Source organism: Echinococcus granulosus (genome assembly GCF_000524195.1).
Source record: "Echinococcus granulosus chromosome Unknown EG_S00056, whole genome shotgun sequence".
Taxonomy (NCBI): Eukaryota; Metazoa; Platyhelminthes; class Cestoda; order Cyclophyllidea; family Taeniidae; genus Echinococcus; species Echinococcus granulosus.
This window is the reverse complement of record NW_020170436.1, coordinates 322,748-344,361: the sequence shown is the minus strand read 5'-3', so window position 1 is coordinate 344,361 and position 21,614 is coordinate 322,748. Positions and strand designations below refer to the sequence as shown.

At 45.9% G+C, this 21,614-nt stretch overlaps 1 protein-coding gene across 1 annotated transcript; it reads left to right on the top strand. All coding sequences in view use genetic code 11, as the record gives it.

Annotated features, from left to right (window-relative positions):
- Nucleotides 1-3,241: 3,241 nt before the first annotated feature.
- Nucleotides 3,242-20,273, top strand: EGR_06408 (Afadin; the record flags this gene model as incomplete). Its single annotated transcript, XM_024495657.1, has 26 exons — nucleotides 3,242-3,319; nucleotides 3,721-3,916; nucleotides 4,055-4,164; nucleotides 6,887-7,141; nucleotides 9,878-10,247; nucleotides 10,527-10,713; nucleotides 10,788-11,157; nucleotides 11,233-11,607; nucleotides 11,701-12,075; nucleotides 12,183-12,833; nucleotides 13,058-13,228; nucleotides 13,308-13,580; nucleotides 13,833-14,006; nucleotides 14,123-14,557; nucleotides 15,079-15,294; nucleotides 15,661-15,913; nucleotides 15,951-16,155; nucleotides 16,197-16,457; nucleotides 16,564-16,984; nucleotides 17,205-17,465; nucleotides 17,752-17,846; nucleotides 18,281-18,371; nucleotides 19,168-19,270; nucleotides 19,552-19,875; nucleotides 19,954-19,982; nucleotides 20,127-20,273. The coding sequence occupies 26 exons, from the start codon at nucleotides 3,242-3,244 to the stop codon at nucleotides 20,271-20,273; spliced, it is 6,426 nt and encodes a 2,141-aa protein (XP_024349933.1).
- Between the last annotated feature and the right edge of the window lie 1,341 nt (nucleotides 20,274-21,614).

Here is a 21,614-nt window from a genome sequence, read left to right as displayed (position 1 = left end):
TTTTCAAATTACCTTAAAAGGGCATAAAGTAAGTTGGCAAAGATGACGTTTATGGCTCGCCCCTTTGGGAGTTGGATGATTTAGCCTCGGATGGTGATCGTAAAACCTCAACTCCGCCCTGTCAATGCGGCGAAAGGCGCAGGCACTTCTAACACAAAACATCAAAGTAAAAGTGGATTATAGATGTGGAAAGTTGGTGTCAACACTGAATCGACGGTGAATCTTTCATCTCTGACAGATTTATCACGAACTCTACCAGGTACATTACTCAAAGGTGACAGGACTGCAAAAGACGGTGGAAATTTTGACAGTAGGCGAGTTGGTTTGGCTTTGCCGCTTGCACCCGAAATTGCGGATTCAAGGGAGAACAGGCGCTATGGTCGAGGGCTGGTCGACCTTGGTACATCCTCGTCAGTGGGAAGTGGGTAACGATGGGGTGGCCCATCCCATCCGCCACCCACCTCGTTTTTCGTGGGTTGTCTCCCATCTACCACGACGGCTACACCGTGATGGACGACGTGGGAGGTTGACCCTGGAGACGCCCCTCAAAGGCAGAGAGGAACTGCGTGGTGATTTGACACATCGTTTAATCGCCGTTTGTACTTCGAATGGCAGGCGCGGCCTCCATCGACCCATTCTAATGACCTCGCACCACGCTACTCGCAGGCTGATAAGTAGTATATCCCCACCCCATACATTTTGCCCTTTTACAGCATTAGGGAGGTCTTGGGACGCCATGGTTTATAATTTTAGCATCACTTTGCCTCTTTACTAGCCTTTAGCAGGCAAATAAATTGTGCAAAGATTCGTTTGCAAGTTGATTACTCAACCCCTCCAATGGGGCGAGGAATGCGTTCATTTGGTACCGCCTCATGGCGTTTCATTTGCCTCATGTTTGACCATCTGTAGCTATTTCGGAGCTGGAAGGCGATTATTTAAATGGTTCTTCTCCACCGTGATACTATTTGAGTGGGTTTCTCCTGGCAGCAGAATCGGGCAGCTCTTTGGTTACACATAAATTACAAAGGGGGACTCTTGCTTCCCTGCAATTTAAGCGACCATTGTGTCCACATAATCGGGTACTGATTGTATGTCTAGCTATACGCAGAATTAACAGAGGCGTATCGATAGGGAGGAGGGTTTATCGCCAGTCTGAAAATTTGTTGGCATGAATGCTATATCATACCACCCTGGCGTGGTCGAAGTGCCCGGATGGAAAAGTTTACCTCTTAAAAACACAGTATTCCTCTCGATGGCCGTGGAAGCCAACCTCTAGTCGGTTGTGGCACGGGAGCGGACGCAGCACCGTGAGTCGGTTTCGTTGGAAGTATCTACCCTCCTTCAATACTTGAGGTAATGTGCTCCAGACTTGGCCAGGATTGCAGAATATCAAGTATCCTCCTCAAAGCTAACCACCTTGGGGCGAAATGCATCGGTGGCACACAGCTAAAGGCTGCACAATGGAACAAAACGAGTTCATTCTCTATATTAATCGCTGGTAAATGGAAAATTTGGGAAGCGTCGCAGCCCCTCCTCTCCGCTTCAGCCACACCTGGTCGCATCCCTTCTTGCTCCGTATAACCTTTCTCCTTAGTCAACGAAGGATGAGTTTTTCCCTCCCGATCAGGTTCGCATACCACAGTCCGGACAGGGAAAGGCAGGATTAACTAGTAGCGCATGGAGAGGAGGGACTAAAGTGTCAATAAGCGTGGAGGGATGGCAACTGAGGGGACCATGGAAATACCAAGGCGTTCCCGCGGTTTGGGATTCTGACTTGCGCTTCCGTTAAAAGGTGACTGTTTACCGCTTACTACTGGCTTGTGCTTCAGGCAAACAAATAAGGGGAGACGAAACCCTACAATCCAAGCAAATCAGTTATGCTGAATGGTGGGCATTCTCTTTGTTACTACAACAAAAGGTCGTCCAGTTGAATAGTATGATACACGCGGAGATAGCTTGTGCTGACTTGGCGCGATAGTGTCTTGTCCATGCCGATGGCCGCCTCTCGACACCAGCCCGTTTATTCCTTGGCATTGAACATCCTGGTATGCTGGTACCCCTCGAGGGCAATAATGATGGACATGTGGCCTTGCAAGTTATCGGGCAGCCTGATCCCTTTGTCTACGCTACACTGATTGCGCGTTCGGTTTGCAGAATAGCCTCTGAAATGTGCTGGTAGTCTCCTTGTTTGATTTTTCGTAACCAGGGCGGACGATTGCACAATGCCGCCGCAGTTGCTTACCATGCTTCAGTTAGGCAATAAAAAAGATTAAAGAGATACCTTCTGATGCCACAATTGGGGACGTGGATGAGGTGACATCTAGGCGACATCTGCCACCACAACTTTGATGGGTTATGCCGTGGCTAAAATCACATTTAGAGGAATTTTTTGCGCTATAGCAAAAATAAGCAATTGATGAGGCGCGAAAGGGGTCAGTTTGGCAAAAATTTTTGCGCGAATTTCATGCGTTTTTAAAAGTCACGACAGTACGTGGTAGTGTCCCCTACCAGAAATGTGGCCCTGTCACCTCACGTGTTAGAACATATCTGCTCTGGTAAACACGGTCTATGAGGTCACCACAGCTAAGCTACCTGATGAACTTCTGCATCGCATGTCAGAAAGAAGGTATCCAACCGATAGAACTGCACCGGTTATGCCACATCGCCCATTAAATACGTTCTTCATGACTGCGATTTCTGAGTGGGATTAGAGAAAGAGGGAAAGGATGCAAGAGGAGGAGTTTACTAAAGGCCCTAAGGGGTACATCAATCTGGTGTAGCCTTACAAATTTTTCGCCGGAGTTGTGTTGAGCCGCAGTAGAAGTAGAGAGCAGAAGTAATGGGAAGATACTAACATGAGTCAGAGGCCAATCAGCAGAGTAAAAGGCCAACAAGCGAATGGAAGGGGATCTGCGAAATTAAATGCATGGCATGATAAATTGTCATATCACTTTTTAATTGACTTTATGCCTAAATGAACTCATCCACTTAGGAGCATGACAGTTGCGCACTTGCCTAAGTAGCAGCTTCTGATGCACCTTTACTGCAATGGCAAAAGATCAGCCTCTACAATTTTCTAATTTTTAAAAACATTAAAAGGCATTTTTTGGCAAAAAGCTCTTTTTATTTGGCCAATATGCTTTGCCATTTTTTTAACCTTTGATTTGTTTTAGCTTGTCACAATATTACAATTTTGTATTGGATGAATTTCAAAAAGGTGGGATTGAAGCAGCAGTTAGGGATGCTTGATTTTTCCGAAAAAATAGATGAGTGGAATCGGAACGCATTAGAGTTATTTCGGATTTCGGAGATAAATGAGGTAGTTTTAACAGAGTTGTGTCCAATACCTTCTTAATAACTTTGCTTTGCTTTGACACATAATTCTGGGCTAGTTGATCGAAACACACTGTGTTCATGTCTCATTGTTAAATAAACAATCCTTTTCACATATTACAGCCAGTTTGAATATTTGAATGCGAAAAAGTTTCCTGACTTGCATTTTTTACTATACCTGTCTTATCAAATCGGACAATTATTTTGAGGTGTAACTTGATTTAATTCATTTGTGTGAAACTCATATTGATACATTTATACTGCACTTTTACAGTAAAGGATAACTTTTGTGAGCTATTTCAAAAATAATTGTTTATATACTTCTATTCCCGGTCATTTTGCACATTTGCTTGTACTTTATTCCTATTTTTATTTATTCATTACCAGAACCAGGAATTTTTCGGAGTAGTGCGCTTTTATTTTTATGGTCCATACGACAAGTACTACTCAAAATGCGTTCGAATTTCAAGTCACGCTACTGCACGACATTTGGTGAATGTGCTTGTGGAGAAATTTCATCCTGACTTACGCCTTCTCAAATCCGGACGCTACGCTCTCTACGAATATCATCCGTCCACAGGAGGTACCACTTTTTCTTCTTTAAAAGTGCCAAAAAGTTGTTCTTTGGTATTTATTTGAAAAGATCTGGTTTTTCTTGGTCACATGGAGAATGAGTAATAACATTTTATTTTTTGTCTTTGTTTTGCAAAAAAAACTACAGAACGACGCTTGGGTGCTGAGGAACGACCTCTGATGAATCAAATCAATTGGAAGACTAATCAACGCGAAGGCCGCTTTATTTTACGCGACGAGTCCAAGCTCGACATGAGGGTGAGTTCAAACACCCCAATCCCGTTTGTCATGGGGCAACATCACTTAAGGTGGTGACCTAGAATTCCCGCTTCTTAACCACCTTTACGTGAGAATCAAAGAGGTCAGCTTGAATTTATAAGAGCATAGTTTTGGGCCATTTCTCACCACCTCTAACACACACACACACACATTTAAGTGTGTCAACGACGGAAAATTGAGTGTCTAACATGCAAACGACCTTTAAAAGTGGCATTAGAATCTAGATTTAATTGCTTACTTTTTTGGGTACTCTGACCGCTTAAAAGATGACCTCAAGTGCCTCCACAAGTAGGGCTGTCATCAGCAGTTTTCCCATCTGATCACAATCAGTTGATGGTGTCTTCCCTAACCTGTTTAAATTATCTTCAGGATAAGGACTCACTCCTGATAGTCGTCAATAAGGGCTAAATTGTTCACTTTCCTGTCATGATTTTTAGTACCTTTGCCTAAAATTAATAAAAAGGGGGGAAAGTGGTGAATTATGAAAGGAGGTTGTCTAGACAAGTTATACGGGCACGTCATCAGGCTGTCATACAGGCAATAGTTGAGAAGGGGGTAGTAACAGAGTCCTGTGAGTCAGTCAGCTTGGATGATGATAAACCAGGTTGGCTTTATTGCCCAAAATGGGTCTTAGGTGCTCACTCACGTCCGCACAATAAGGCGTCACCCTCCCCTTGGCCAATCACGTCTCCCCTCCTACCTTAAGCACAAGCTAGCTAAGTCCTACGGCCGGATGCGTGGGTTGGAGCTTAATCCAGACGTTTATCCACCCCCACCTGTCAATCGGGCCATGCTTCACTAGGAGGAAGAGTGAACACCAAATCACGATTTCCTGAAGCTGGATGAACCTTGAACACGGAGGCAGGGAATCTTTCCAGGAGTCGAAGACATCTCCGTGTATAATTGGTCTTGGTGAGGACTGCCACTCAAACGGAAATGAAGAAAGCGTCGGAGATGAAGCGGTGAGAAAGCCCATTCGCGTGGGTGAGTGGAAAGGAGACGGCCAGGCGCATAAATTAGGTGCAAATTCTCACACTCGACACGTGTGAAGGGCGAATTTCAATCACGCGGTTTCTCCTTGATCTCCACATGTGTAATTTTCTCACCGTTTAACGGACGTCATGGAATCTTCATGCGGATAAAAGAAAGCCCTTTTCGTTTTCGACATTAGATATTGAAAAAGGAAAAGCCGCGAGCTTTTGGTCTTATAAAGCTGTTTTGCTTCACTCTGGTAAGGCCTATGCGCAAACTCCAGAACTGAGTAGTTGAGACGGTTTAGCTTTTGATAATAGGTCAATGTTCCTATCTTCTACCTCCGGATTTGGCTTCTTAGATGGAGATGATCGGGTGAATGAGGGGATCTACTTGGGCAGCACGGAGGAAATTCACAGGATCTTACAGCGTAAGGGGGAGGGGGAGACCAGCGTTGGTCTCTGTCGTGGAGATCCGTGACGGCCACTCAACCAATCGAGAGGTTGGCGCAAACTAACTGCAAGCAAACTCGTATTACGGTCGCTGGTAGAGAACACTTTGTTGCCTTTAGGAGGCAGATAAAGGTGGTCTGATTTTGACTTATAAGTGAGGGTTAAAAGGAAATTTTGCACGATTCGAAAAACTAAACCTTGCGAAATCGAGTAGACTAGTGCAGCACTTTACTTCCACTTCAAAAACACAGAACTTTTGACAAAGACTCCATCACTTGCAAGTGTTGTCAGATCGAATTGAAGGCGAATGCTAGTAATTCTTGAAGGTGAACTCTTACATGTCAGCATCCTACTTAAATGAATGCCGCGACGTGCCCTGAGGAGTCTGCAAAAGTCCTATGACAGAACATGCGACTTATTACATATAATGGTTAGCAAATGGGAAAAGTGAGGTTTAAATCACTTTATGAAGTCATTTTATTGCAAAACGTGGTGTCCTAAGACCTCCCTAATGTCGTAACAGGGCAGTGGTATGAGTAGGAACATACTACTTACTACTCTGTGAGTAGCGCTGTGTGGGGTCACTAGCATGGGTCCGGTTTTTGGGCGCACCTGCCATTCGAAGTACAAGCAGCGGAGACTAGTGTGCCCGTACAGTTCAGCACACACGGTTAAACGATGCGTAAGATCGCCACACAGTTCCCCTCTGCCTTTGAGGGTCGTCTCCAGGGTCAACCTCTCACGTGGGCCATCATGGTGTAGCCATCGTGGTAGATGGGAGACAGCCCAATAACCAGCAACACCAGTGACTGGACTAATTCCCCTCTAGGATGCACACGAGGCGTCATTTGATGCCATCGTCAAGGTCCACCATAATAGACGTCTCCAAGTGATTCAAGTGTGGCGTCGCTGGAGCTGTTGGACGTGTTTATTTCTTTTCGTCACTGCTGGTTCCCTTTCCATCTCAGCTCAGGTCTGCCTTTGCCGCGTAACGCGTGTTCAGGATAAAAGTTGTCAAGTAAAAGGGTAATTTCCAAACCACTATTCGACAAACTTTTTGGTGAATCTTTCACCAGACCCAAGTCTTCCTTCACTTCGTGAAACTCCTCACTTAGTTGTGATGCTCTGTCTTTTGCACGATGGTGCCTCTCTACCACCATTATTACTACAAACTGGATGCTTCACTGCTGCACTATGATACCGAGGCCGACGATACCGAAGTGGCTAGATCTGTGTCTGTTGAAAAGGCAAAACCTGATAGTGGTTTTTCCTCTCAGGCTGAGCACATCATCCTCCACCAACTGCTCAGCCTGCGACCCAGCTCTCCATCACAGCCTCACCACGAATACAGGTCGTGCAAACTGTCACGAAAAGTGGGTCCTCACCTACATCCACACACGTATGTGACGCAATTGGTGGAGGTCTTCAGGCGACGCGTAGCCGCTAGGTATCTTCGCAGTAACCCCAAAAAAACACCTACAAGAATCGGTCATCTCATGCTTAACGACCTAGCAATGCTATGGGGTGGTGGAGTATACGTCTTCCGGAGAGCGATTCGCATCTAATTATCTGGGCTGATTCAACGACTGACTCAGAGAAACGCAGAATCAGACGGTCGTTTATGCGGAAAAAGAAATCGTTCTCGTTGTGAAATGTTCCTCTTCGTCACTACTCTATTCTTCCTTCATAAATTAGTAGTCATTTTGCCGATCGGACACCCTTTCGTACCTACTGCTTATTTTGTTGATGCACTTGGCACGTTAGCCGCCACCGTCACGTATATGTGACGCGAGATGTCTTCAACTGGTTCCACACAACACACACATTTGTTACATTTACTTAAGGGCCAGTAGGAAAAGGTTTAACCAAATGCGTGGATTGAATGGATTAAGCGGAAGCAATATGGTTGCTTAGGCACCCGTCCGGAGCATACGCACCCACACACACATGACTAAAAGTTGGAGGTGGGAGGACTTGTGGTGTTGCAGGGGGAATTTACTGCCCGCGCTTAGTTCCCTTGCAACATCTTTTTTTGTAACATTACTTTCTCCTTCTACTCCTTGTGGTTGTGGATTCAGCTTGCCATCTGGGGTCAACTTCATTCGCCATACGATCGTGGTTATTTGTGAGAAATTCCTCCTCTGTAGAGCAAAAATGTGTGCTCGGGCGCACACCTGCCCACGATATTCGCCTCCGTCTTAACTGAACCCTGTCCCCCGCTTTGGTACAGTTTGTGTGCAAGCCTCACAGTCCTTCTGTGCGCTGTGGTGATAACTCCTTGACCGAATGCCAAGGGCGGCGAGATTCGGTTGACAGGGCGTGTCACGTGATTCCTCATTTTTTTCTCATCTACTTTACCAAAGTATTTTATATGTGAAGCGATTTCGACAATCTAGTACCAGATATTTAGGTAAATGCAGAAAATACTAAAAAGCTTTATTTCTCAGAAGGTGTTGATGCAGTTGTCTTCAACAGCATTTAATTTAAAGGGAAAATGAATTAACAGGAGTAGAGAATATTGACTGCCTTAACCACATTTGCGGGTTTCGTTGGTTGACGTGGCGTGGAAAATTGGTGCGATAAAAACGGATATTTTTTGCATTTATCTAAGCAGCATAAGCTTTTGATCACTGTGCTTTTTCTTTGAATATCTTCATAGATGTGTTTTAATTTGTTGACTCACACTAGTTGCACAGCCAGCGAAAGTACTTTTGTGGGGAGGTAGTTTAAACGAGTCTCGTATCCAGGCGACCGCAGAGACATCTTGGATTTCATATATGCCCACATCAGTGTTACAGTGCAAATAGAGCTTAGGGCATTTTTTCTTAGTTGTTTTTTTGAAAGGAGTCTAGCTTTAACCAACTTCACAAGTAATAAGTCAGTCTAAGGCATCTGCTGCTAAAGAGTAGCAAGTCCACATTCCACGCCTTCAATTTGGGTGCTTTTTAGTTCGTAAATTAAATTAAGTGGGGTGGTTCATTTGATTTACAGGGAAATCCAGTGGCATAAGGAAAATACAATATCATCATCTATGTTAGATTGAGCTAATCGATTTATTTCAGCCAATAGGAGGCGAGCCCCCGCGTGATCTCACACCTGATTGGCCCGCTTAAGTTGGAAAGTTGATGAAACTGTAATCGGGTCGCGTTTTCGCCTCTTTCTCTGGGATTCTAATGTGCTTCTACGTTTTTTCCTTTGAGTGAGCCGTCATAGTGTCTCTTCCCCTTCCAACTGACATTGATTATGCTACAAAGTGGCATGCATAATCGGCCGGCAATAATGAAACACGCCTTACTGCGTATCTGCATATTTTTTTTGTTCAGTCGGGCTGCGTAAATAAAAGTGCCTACACACGTATTGCTGAGCAAAGGCACGTTCCATGGTTTACTCCACGTTACCATGACTACCCTCGCAGCTGTTTCGCAGTTCTTCTGACCTGTTAGGCCTGCACACTGTCGTTTCAGTTTTTTTTTTTGTCAAATCATTAAGTCCTTTTGAACTGGTAGGTATTTAGTTGTTGTTTCTGCCTCGCTTAAATGAAATCAAGCACTTTTAAGTTAGCCTAATTAGGAAGGGGCACAATTGGGGACTTCACTTCACCTCTGTGTCCTGTCACTGCCAATTTTTTCGGTTCGTTTGCGTGTTTGATTTTGTTCACGCAATTCTTACAACGTGGCGTGACATTTGTAGTTATACTCGCTTGGCACATCATGAAGGTTGGCTAATTGGACTGTCAAATCACTGGTACCTGATATAGATTTGTATTTGGCCATTTCACCTGCTTTTCCACCAATAGGAGGTCTCCCTCGGTAAGATGGGGTAGGGTAATTAACCATCAGGCAAATTTGCCGGTTACAATTGTACTGATTTCTTGGGCCCTGTTATACTATCTCGCTTTAATTGCGCCCGGAAGTTGCTGAACGGGCATAATTAACTACCTTGCTCTGATACCGCAGTTACCAAATTGTTTTGCTAGCCCAGAAAAAGCATTTTTTGAAAGCGTTAGTGGAAGTGCGATTTTGGATTTTAAGTGCTCTCTTAATGTGTTGGAAGTTGGCTAAAAATCGCTTTCAGTGCCTAAATTCTTGGCAAGCATGCCCATTTGGGGAGGGAGGGAGGGGATCTCGTTTATCTCTCAGGCTTTGCACACCATATGTTGATGCCAAACTCTAGAAGTAATGCCCAGTCGTCATAATTTCAGCCAAAGGAATAAGTCGGATAGGTTTTAACGTCACCTACTTGTCAAATTCCGTCGACTCACACTTTAGGTCAACCGCAATCCCCCGAATGTTGGCGATAGCAGTGGCAGTATCAACATGGCAAAGTGGCGAAGCGCAGGCAATCTCATAACTGAGACCCCTTCTGTGGAAGCTTACGCGAGGTCGCAAGAACCCATCGCCAACAGCTCGGACGAGCTAGTCTTTGCTGTCGCCAACGAGAGGGAGAAAAATGCCCCTTCCGTATCTACTAAAAAGAAGTCCAAATCGTTGAAGACCAATGGCAACATAAAGAAGAGGCAGAAGATGGCAGCTGCACTTGCAAGCAACCAGGCTGTTATGCGAACTTCCTCCTTGCCGAATGTTTTGGACGAACCGGAGGCGCTAATGAATGCAAACCATGAAGGCATTGATCCGCAAAGTGAGTTTTTAGTTCTTAAAGACCTCTATCAAGACGTTAGGTGATGCATTGGTCTGATGGGAACTTTTCTGTTCCGAAAGTTGTTCACCCCTGCAGTTCAGCGCGAGCTAACTCTTCTCAGTAGGTAGAAGTGACTGTGAAAATCGTTGAAGAAGAGGGACCGAAATTTGTCATTGAATTGTGTCTTCCTTGTGAAGACGGAGTTCTCTATGGTGTAGTTTAGGGATCAGAAATGTAAAATTTGCAGAAATAACATTCGACCTATGGATTTTTTTGCAGCGGGGGCGCTAACAGTTTTCCTTCAATCCGCCAATCTACCCACTCGCAGCCAAACACTGAAATCAACAGTTTCGGAGACGTCAGATCAGATAATTCAGCGAATTCTCGCCTCCTACGGTCGTCTGCAAAACCTCGGATCCTACTGCCTCGAGCAAGTCAACATTCCAACGAAAAGCGAAAATCTTCCGTAGGTTCCAGTAATCTCGCAGCGCCTTCCTACTCACTAAATTTCAGTAGCAATTGACCTTTAATTCGGTGCAGTTACAGCGTTCCACCCCGCCGTATACTTCGAACCGAGGAGAGACCACTTCACATTTTGCGGAGCATTCAGGCAAAGTTTCCCCGAGTTCGCACGGAATTCTATCTGATCTTGCATCAGGATGAGAGCCTTTCGCTACACGAAGATGCGAGCTCGCAGCAACAGGACTACGCCAATATTTCGGTTAAGCGACCTGCACCGCAGCTGGTAGAGGTGAATCCCAACGGGACGGCAAAGGTTGGGAAGGTTCTACGATTTAATCTCACTGGTCTTGTTCAACAAGGAGGTGGGAGACAAAAAGCAGGTGTTCCGATTAAGGTTGGCTCGCAGTTTGCGTCTGTCGGACCACCTCCGAATATATTTCTCAGTGCGGTGAGTTAGTGATGTAAGGAGAAAAGCCGATGATCTCAATTACATCAAAAGTTATCTGCCAGGATTTCTGTATAGAATAGATTTCCGGACATCCGTCCAGTACACTGTACGCTGCTTCCGGCATCTTCAGCAGTCGACGGTGAGAAAGGTGAAAGCACCGGTGCTGCAGTGCTCATCTCACCTGCTCTCGACATTACAACAAGGCCTCCAGGACCCACTGCAGTTTGTCTAGACGGTCGAAAAGTAGTACGTCCAACACCCCTTCGTCATGGGTGCATTGTGCAGTTAGGTCGATCCCTCTTCCTCAAGTTCCTCGAACAGGGCACCTCGTTGGAGAAGACACGACAGGTTCATGAACAAGTGCCGAAGGGATCTATGCCCGACCTTACGTTCCAAGAAAGCCATAGAGGGTGGAGTCCCGAAAAACAATACAGAAGTAGGACTTCTTTGGTAAGTGAAATGTCCAGACCTCGAGGTTTCTTGTTTGATCCATAGCTGATATTTCAGTTTGAGAGCCTGTCAATTTCCCCTCCTATTGAACAGAACCAACCGACTTACACAAATACGGATCAGCTGTTTCCCGATCGACTCCCAATCCTCGTGGATGTTCGCCTTCCTTCATCTGCTACTTCCACCACCACAGATGATTTTGCTGCCTGTCTCCATGAGGCTGCCTGCGACTCTGTCGATGCGGTGCTCAAACTGGCCACCAGTCTCTCATTCCACACTACGACAGTTACTTCCGCCTCAAGCAGAAGTACGTCTAGACCGCCTATCTTTGTACTTACACCGGCTTTCCTGCTTTACGGTCTCCTTCGTGGATGCTTGCGACGGTGGAAGGTTGCTCATTTAACGAGGGAACAGCAAGAGCACTATCTCAGTGGCCTACTCAATCATATTGGAAGTCAGATGTTCCAGGTGAGTGGTGAACGCTGTCTGATGACTGTTTCCAGAGTCTAAATGTGGTTTGCACACACAAGCAAAGCATCTAACAAACTTTCCCATTCCTTTATCCTCACTTCTAGTGTATCCAAACGTGCTGTCAAGGCGATTTCAGCACTTGGTCATCCATGCGTGTTATCTTCAATCAGCTTCTTTTCTGGCTGGCAAATTCCAGTGAACTCCTTAATTTCCTGCAAAATGACACTGATTTTTCCGAGGCTATCGCTACTTCCAGTCACCTCTTAGCCAACTGCATCGATTCCGCCTTCCATGAGTTGTGTCGAGGCTTTCTGGAGCTCCTAAAGTATCTCACACCAAGTCTTCTTTTTCCTGGAGACTTCGACCAACAAGACGATCTGCGTTTGGATGACAGACCCCTTCCTCCTACTGATGATCTCTACTTGTCGTTGCCATCCACAAACCTGGAGCCGAACATTCAACGTCTCCTTCAGATTCTCGCTTTCATGATACGGGGGATGCGTCAGGCGTGTGTGAACGTCTCCTTTGCGCTACAGCTCTTCGCTTATGTCTTTCATTCAATGGGAGCTTGGATCTTCAATTCCATAGTCCAGGCGAAGGATCATCAGGAGGGCAGAAGGGGGAGTGTAGGTAGTTTGTGGACCACCAGACTGGGTGCTGGACGTCTGATGCGACGTCTGCAAAGAGTGAACCAGTGGGCAACAAGGCATGGACTCGGCAGCGTCTGTGAGTTGCACCTCCTCATTCCCGTTCAGGTGCGTCAGCGATTTAATAATACTATGCCTACTTAATGTTGCAAAAGTAGCGTATGTACTTCACGTCTATGAATTAGATCTCAGAAATCACAGAAGCAATGATATCATGTAATTGTTTTGAGAAATTTGGCAAACTTTTTCCAGTACCTTTTAGATGTAAAACGTTGCTGAGCTTGAAACATTTCCTTTATTATTTTACTATTCGGATATGTTTTCCTTCACAGACTTGCCAACTTATCACTGCGGATCGCTCCAAATTCCGTCCATTCCAGAAGCGAGTGTTGGAGTTGCGTTCATTGAACAGCGCTAGGATAGAATGGCTTCTTACACATCTTGGTGACCCACCTCCATTGACCTCGGAATGGATCAAAAATATTACAAAGAGCGTTAGACAGGTCTGCTTTTTGCGAATCTACTTTGAATGAAAGCACTTGCACCCAAAGTATGACCTATGCACCTCTCCTTTTATTTCAGGAAATTGATCGTGAGATTATGGAGCAACACGGTTCCCCATCCAGTCGTGAGACCCGAGAACTGCTCTCATTACAGGTCCCAGTTGAGCTGCCTCTGCCCCTCATAGTACCTCCTGAGGGGTATGTCGCCACTAGCGGGTTGGTTGGGATTCCTGAGGGTTTCATGGAGACTGTACAACCTCTCGTGGAAGACGGGTGTTTGAGTGTGCGGAGGAATGAGCTAGCTTTTAAGGCACCGCTTAACGGAATGTGGACTGGACACTTCAGGAATAGGGTGAGTGCGTCCTCTTTATTCAACTTCCTCACGACCCATTTGAACTACTACCACTAGCATGATGTCTAAGCAGTCATTAGAGTGACAGTTAAAAATATTCTTATCAATTTTTAGCCGTCTTAAACCGAGGATATGCCAACACTGACAACCAGTAGTACGATCGTTTCTGTAGAGTATTAAATTTAAGACCTTTTGTCTGAGGAGTTTTTGATTGGTTTGTGCGTAAAATGCGCCCATTTCCGTCCACTTTAGTTTGACTCGAGGTCGGCACCTAGTGGACATCCGATGAACAAGACTTTCAACAACCAACCCGATGCTAATGTTGAACACCTTGCCAAGGAAGCTGGCGTCAAGCTGTCTTCCGTGAAGCGCCTCGTTCTTCAAAAGAATGGCCAACCTTTAGGTCTTGGAATAGTTGCTGCAAAGGTAAAGCGCTTTCAAATAATCGGAGTCTAATGTCATCTTATCAGTCGCCCGGTTTGTAACCTAAGGCCTATGACAACGGCTGACAAGATTTAAACACTTTTGAGCTTTTGTTTCAGCCTGAAGGCAATGCGCCTTATGGCATCTACATCCGACACATCGTTCCGAGTAGCGTAGCTGCTCAAGACGGTCGCGTAGAGGTCGGAGATCAAATCCTCGCGATAGCTAATTCCTCTCTTGTCAACTGCGACCAATCGGAAGTCGCTGTGTCCATTCTGGCACGTATTTCAACTGCCGTCCACTTAGTGGTCGCTAAACGGGCGGCTCAGGCAAGAGGGATCATGAATTTGATCAATTCGGCTCAACGAGGGAGGCCTCTTCCAACTACGATGGCCCGTTCCACACCCTCTCTCAATCAGGCCAGTCACTGGAATCAGGAGGAGGATGATGATGAAGATGAAGACGACGACGATGATGATGATGGAGATGGAGTGCAGTTTGGGTCGAGAGTACCGCTTGGCAGCGGTGCCTCGCAGAGGCAGTCACAGCAGTCCGTGAGTGTTTTAATTAATAAACGAGAAGGATGCAGTAATTATAGTCTCGGTGGTCAAAAAAATGCCAGAGAAATGACAGTTTGCACTTTAACCCATCTTTGAACTCACTAGAACCCACAGGTGCCGAAAAATGCCTAAGAGATTTGGTTCCGCCATGCTGTCCGTGCTGCAGGGCTGATCGGCAGGTGTGCTGCGGGATGGTGGTTACCATGACTGAAATCGACACAGACACAGTGTCGCCTCTAGAACGTTGAAACTATTCATGTCTCGTTTGCTAAGCAAAAGAATTGCGTTTAAAGTCTTCTGGAGGTACAAGTAGATGGTTGGGCGTCCTCGTTGTCATGACACTCCTTTCATCACCACTCGTTGCTATGCCACTTACAGTATAATGCCTTGTTGTTCAACGATGTGCAGGGTGCTCCACAGCCTGAGTATTGGCTATCCAAGCGTAGAATTGTCACATTGATATCCAAGTTGTATTCACGACCAAAGATTTCTAACTTGACTATTCCTTTTAACAGTTATACCGACCCAAGAGCGTGGACGGTTTGACCAACGGCCGAGGAGTGACTCAAGCACCCAAGATTCGCGAATTTGAGGTCTCTTCCGATGACATTTCCAGTGACGAGGGCAGCGATGAAGTCTGGAATTCGACAGAGAAGACCCTAAAACCAACTTCTAAATATGGTGGAAGACCTTCACCACCAGAAGTAAATCTCTCCTTCCAACCGTCGCCGGTGAGGTTGCAACTATTTCCGCAAATTCTCCCCTTCACCTTCGTTTCTGCTAGGAATTGGTTGCCAATAGTTGGCGAGTTTTTCATTTATGCCCTTCTATTACTTCCCTTCTGTAAGAATCTAGAGTCGTGTCTAGTCTGCGAAATCAGAATTGTCGGTTCCTTCGAAGATAATTCGTTAATACTGCCACAGGTTTGCTCCTAATTCATCTGGATCCATTGATCTGAAAACTCCTCATTTCATCGATGTTCATAAAGTCTGTGTGACTGGTAGTCTGAGTGAATTTGGCAGAACTTCATGTCACCTGCGTTAGAGCCCCGATAGACAGTGTAACCAAATAGTACAGCGTCCTTCTCTTCCATACAGGCCAGTGTTCAGGGGTCCCTTGACAGCTACAAATTCCGATCACAGCAGGATCTTCGATCCAGTGGACTGACAACACGACCCTCCAGCAACGGCGTTGACAATGAATCCAGTTCAACAGATTTGAATGACTTCGCCAAACGTAATGCTGAGGCGATTAACAGCCAGAAAAATGGTCCTTCCAAGCAAGATGTCTCGCCCTCATTGTCATCTCTTTCCTCGACATCGTCCATAATCACTCAGGAGATAAGGAAAGGTGGGTACCTTTTAAAGGTCAACATGTGTTAATTTAGACCCTCCAAATGTCACAAAGCCTTCACAAGAAGGCGTCTACACGAATGCCTCTGAGATGACTTCGGAAAGTGAAGATATTATCACAAATGTTAAGCAAAGGATTCCTTCCGAAACTCGTGCTGCGACTGCTGAAAAGACCACATCTCCGTTGAACGCTTCTCCGGCTAGAAGCGTCACTGACAAGGCGATGCAAACAGTAGCAGAGTAAGTTCATGCGGCCTTTTTTCATCCTGACGTTATTATAGATCGAACGATGCTAGAAATGTTGCCGAGTCGAAGAAGCCTCCCACTACGGTGTCTCTTCAAGCTTCTGCAGTACAGACAGAACCAGTTCGAGTGGTTCAGGAGGAGGAGGACGTCGTTAGGTATACACCTCCATTAGATCGACTGCCACTGGTGCGAATACAGGAAACTAGGAATGGCGCAGCTAGGCCCAATCCACCCTCGACTGGACCCACCCTAGTGGAGGACGTCACGAAGGCAGTGATTGATCCACAAGTTGGACGGTGAGTTGTGAAATCGCAGGATTAAACCGACAGACAAACCTGGGTGCTATCACTTTCTTTCCCGTCTTGAATGCAGTTTTCATTATCAACCACTACCACCATCTAGACCGCTTCCAAAGCAGAAAATCGTGACCACCTCAGCTTCCTACTCAGATCTTCGTCCCTCTTACTCCACTACTAATGTGAATACAAGGGCGATCAATAGCCGTCCAGAACCGAGTACCATCCAATCAGGCGTAACCTATTGGTCCTCCCAGACCGATCTCGCAGTTTCTGGCGGTTCTCCACCCCCGGAACCAACCGCCAATTTCCCGCAGTACCATCCGCCAGACAGCCTCGAGCCTTCTGATCTAGCGATCAAGTATGGTGATGTGGGACCTCCAAGAGGTCACAGATCGCCATCACTTTCTCCAACAGGACCTTCGTTGAGTGTGTATGGGCCTCCGGCTAGTCACTTTATCCCCCGGAGATCAAGCATCAGGGACAATTCACCAATGAGGCTGGATCTTATTCAGCGTTCGAGATCGGTAAAAACAATTAAAATACGTATCAATGACAAGTGGTAAATCTGCTTGAGACACCAACTACCTAAGTGGGGAATAAGTAATATACTTCAGACCAATGAAATGGTTATACTATACGGTTTACATTGGCTACTGTAATAAAAAATTAGCAGTGTATCAGTCCAGTCCGATAGACTATTTTTCGTAATTGCCAATGGGAAAATTTCCACCGTTTCATTCCCAGCTGTCGGCGTCCAATCACACCGTGCGTGCGGGCAGTTTGAATCGTGTGACACAGCCTGAGACGGTGGACAATGGGTCGCGACATCTGCAGGACCTGGCGCGTGGAATTCGCCAACTGGAGGATGCAGTGGAGGCTAATCCGAATGCTGATTTGATACGAGAGCTGGACCAACTGCGTGTGGAATATCGCTTTCAGCTGCAAATGAATGAGAGGAGTCGAACGCGGTCGCTGAATGCGCCCTACATGCACTCCCCTGGCGTGGTATGTTGGAATAGGAAAACACTTTTTTCCTTTAAAAAATCATCAACGGGTCCATTCATGGGAAGTTTAATGCTGACGTAGAGCACTGGTGTTCTTACTTGACGATTGGGGAATGCTCATTTGACGAGAGCAAACCAACCCGAGCTTATTCCTAATTTGTGCTCGTCCAGCCAATGATAGAAAGGAAGGAGAAGGGACTCTTGTGATTTCAGAGTACCTAGCTGGACTTTAATATCAAACTACCTGGAGGATTTTTAAAATGTCCGTTTTTTCCTTCGAATTTCAGGGCGCCCCACCGAAAGCTGCGCCCCCAGTTATGCCGAAGCCTCGACCGTTCGTGCCAAATATGCCTGCGACTAACGGATCGGTCCCTTCTCAACCGTGAGTTGTAGATTTTTGTCCCTTGGATCAGTGACAGGAAGTAGTGGCATTACTGGCATGGCGGTCTTTACTTGATCAACTGAAATGTTCGCCTAGTAAGACGGTAATTAAACCAAGCTGTAACGCGTCATAGCAACGGCACTTGAATGTGTTCAAAACGCTTAAGAGGCAGAAGTGAAGATGGCTGCAGTGTAGAATACTTACGGTGCAGCCAGAAGACTCCAAATTTCAAGTCCGAAAAACACCTCGTAGATACTGATGGAATTCGTTAGATGGATTTAGGTGAAGTTAAAGGTTGGACGAAACTACCCCAGTTCTAACCTTCTCTTCGCCCCACAGCGAAGTTTGTACACAGATCCTTCCAACCTAGTCACAAGCCTTTCTCTCTTCAGCGGATTGACAGATCAAGTATAATGTCCTGATTTTCCTTACAGGTTTGACGACCTTGCCAACGAACGCTTGGAGGCACTTCGTGTGCAGGAGCAACGGGCACGCATCTACGAGGAGAATTTGAGTCGAAAAGACGTACGACATTACCTTCTTTTGTTTCATATCAATGATCCTTCACGTAGAGTCATAGTAACAAAATGCTAGATTTTGAGAATACCTGTTATTGAAGGAGAGGACGTCAAAGCACCAATTTGGTACGCGGAACCGCGGGGATTGAAGACTTCTCATAGCTAAATGTCTATTGAGTATAGGGCCCATTTGCCAGGTGCTCGCCGTGATCACTCTTCGCTTACTACCATCATGAGTCCTCCTACGAATCGCTGTCACCAAAGAATCAGAAACGAAAGTGATACGATGATTTCACGTTGAACGGAGAATAGTACTTACTTCAGTAGAGGCAGTAGTACATCAAGGCAAATAGATGATGCTCTTGCTCCATTCAGCATACTCTGTGCCCCAAAAGACTTGTGTAAGGAGTGGTCGTGAGAGGACGGAGTATCCGACCCGCAGACTGGATGAAGTCACTGGTCGAGGGCACATTGTGAGGGTCATTTGAAATTATGACCCACCCAATTCCTTCCCACTATCTCGCACAAGAAGGCTGACACCATTTCTCCACATATTCAACTGTTCTCCTCCTTCTGATCGATGAACTGCGGATTGTTATTCACTGAGAGCGGGTTCAGTTACCGCGGTCACCATCGCACCTTTTTGAGGCCTCTCTAGAACCATGGGAGAACACACCAGCACATATGGATTTAACCTAACGCATGGAATGGAAAGAATGCTAATATACATGAATGGAATGATCGAATATTTGAAGTTATTGTGCCCTTTACTAGCCCCTCCTTTCACCTTCTTTGTCTTTCAGAACTCCAATCTCAAGTCTTCCACCTCTGGCAATCTTTACTTCGCACCCCCGGCCATCCCTGTCCCATCACTGCAGCCGAAATATACATACCAGGTGGAGTCGGGTGAGTCTAACATGCCTTTTGGGGGCACAGATAGAATCCCGCTTCGATAAACTGAATGCTTTGCCAGCTAGCCGCTCATTTTCATATAAGTAGCTCGCTTACTTGAGTCGATGTCAACAAGGTGGGGGGTCTCATTACCGACTAGCAGATAGTTTTCGGGGACAAATAATATGCAGCACTCAACCAATCGGTCTGTTGCAGGAGATCTATTCTAACCCGTAGTTATCAGTAAAGAGTAAGAAAAAGGTGTGAGGAAGCACTGTTTATATTTCTCGTCACAGGTCCACTGTATGAGGAGGACACCGGCGCGATGTCCAAAGCGTCGGTGACATCACGCTACTCCCGAACCGCTACTCTCCAGTCTCCACTCGCCTCCTCCCCAAATACCGATGTCTGCTACTCACCGCTGACTCGCGGGACGGAGTTACGTGCCAGTAGGAAATCGGTGACATTTGACACGAATCTTGAGTCCGTAGCGCTCTACTCACCGCCCGAGACGCCTTCTGGACTCGCGGGGAAAACCTACCAACCCACCAATCAGGTGAGGCAGGCTGCAATGCGCGTGGAGAGCCAATCGGCTTCGCGGTTTAACAGGTCGACTGCAAGTGGGTTCTGCGATTGGTTAACCGATGCGATATGTTGATTGGTTAGCTGATTCTTAATGCGTTTTTTCTGCCTTCCAGGTGAGCCAAGAAGTCCAACTTACGGATCAGTAAGTTTTTTAGTCTGATTTCACTTGAATAGTTGTAAATTTCCTTAAAAATCCCAAAAAGACGGGTGGGAAAATATGTAGAAATATGTTATCTCACTTCGCCTCAATTGAGTCCTCGATTCCCATAATTTCCTTTCTCTTCAGAGCGTAACACAACCAGAAAACGCGGAAAACCTTTCCTTCAAGGATAAGATGGCCTTTTTTGCTAAAACTATCGGTGAAGATATGCCGAAAGATCGTTACAAGGCCTCCCAAAAGGAGCGACAAATAGCGAACAATTTGCTACGCTAACTTGATGTGATTTCCTGATTGTATTTGCTTGTAAATTAGAACATTGCCCTGCCCCAACCCCGTCCCATATTCCTCTTCTTCCTCCTCTGCTGATAATTCTTCTTCCACTACTTGTTTACTTCTTTTGAGACTAAGGCGTTTTAATTCACTTTTGCGTAATTTGCGACTTGAGCAGTGAATAAATAATTTTTGCTTTTCGCTCTAGACCTGGATGTGCGATTTGAATTGTGCGGAGTTTGGAGGTTCATTTGATTGTTAAGGAGTGTTTGCTCCCCTCCCCCCTCTTGCTCCCGTTGGACGAATGAGAGCCACAAGCCTACCATTCGTAGCGTTAGGGAAACACACCATCCAAGGCATCATCGAACTTCCGAGAAAGGAAAACTTCCCACCGCCCATCATACTTTTATAGCCCAACAAATCATACTCCTCTATCAAAGGCAATGCAGTCGAATGTACATGAGAGAAACGGTGAACTACCGCTTCCACAAATATTCTTGAACATGCAAAAAGAGCGTCAGAAAGTGGACCTTTTGTCTCACCGTCTACCACGCATTTTTCGGGTATGCGGCCTTGCATTCGGTGTCTCCCACTGGCTTTATAACCTCACCATTGGTGTCTCTACTCATCACTCAGCAGTCAAGTTGACAGATTAATTGCAATGAATGCATTCCGAGCAGCCCCAAGGCTGTTGCCACAGTGCTGAAGCAGATCAGGCACACAAAACTACCCAACTAGAAGGCACACTGGATTTGTGGTGAGGATAGAAATGCGAATGGTCGGTATTTCGCTAGAATTCCGCTGTGATTTGTGAATCTCTTGTCATTTACAACGACAGCTTGATGCAGTGATAATGCGGACAGGACTTTTCAAATTCCGTAATGAAGTGATTTATGGAAATTTTACGTTGTCCTCTCCATCAAACTCTCATAGGAAAAATGCAACGACTTCATTGGAATAGTGCAGTGACTGTCCCCTTCACAATCGTCAACGCCTCCGTGTGTGGACCTGCAGCTTGATGGAATGTCTTGGATGACTGCATTCTGTGGCGAAGACCTAATCAGCAATATTCCTTGTAAAATAGTGAAATGCTTCAGTGTGTGTCAGCAGAAAGGCGTAACCGGAGTAGGTGGTGCTGGGTGCCATTCCACACTTTGTAATTGGTTGCATACCTACTAGACGAACTCTGTGGAAAGGCATGCTTTAAAGCACAGAATGCATTTGGTGTAGATTCTGAGGCCCTGCCACCTGCCGGGTTGACAAGTCCATCCTTGATGCCACCGGTGATGAGTCCCCTGACGAATTAATGTTTTTGTCATAGAATGGACTGCGTGTGGACGGTCA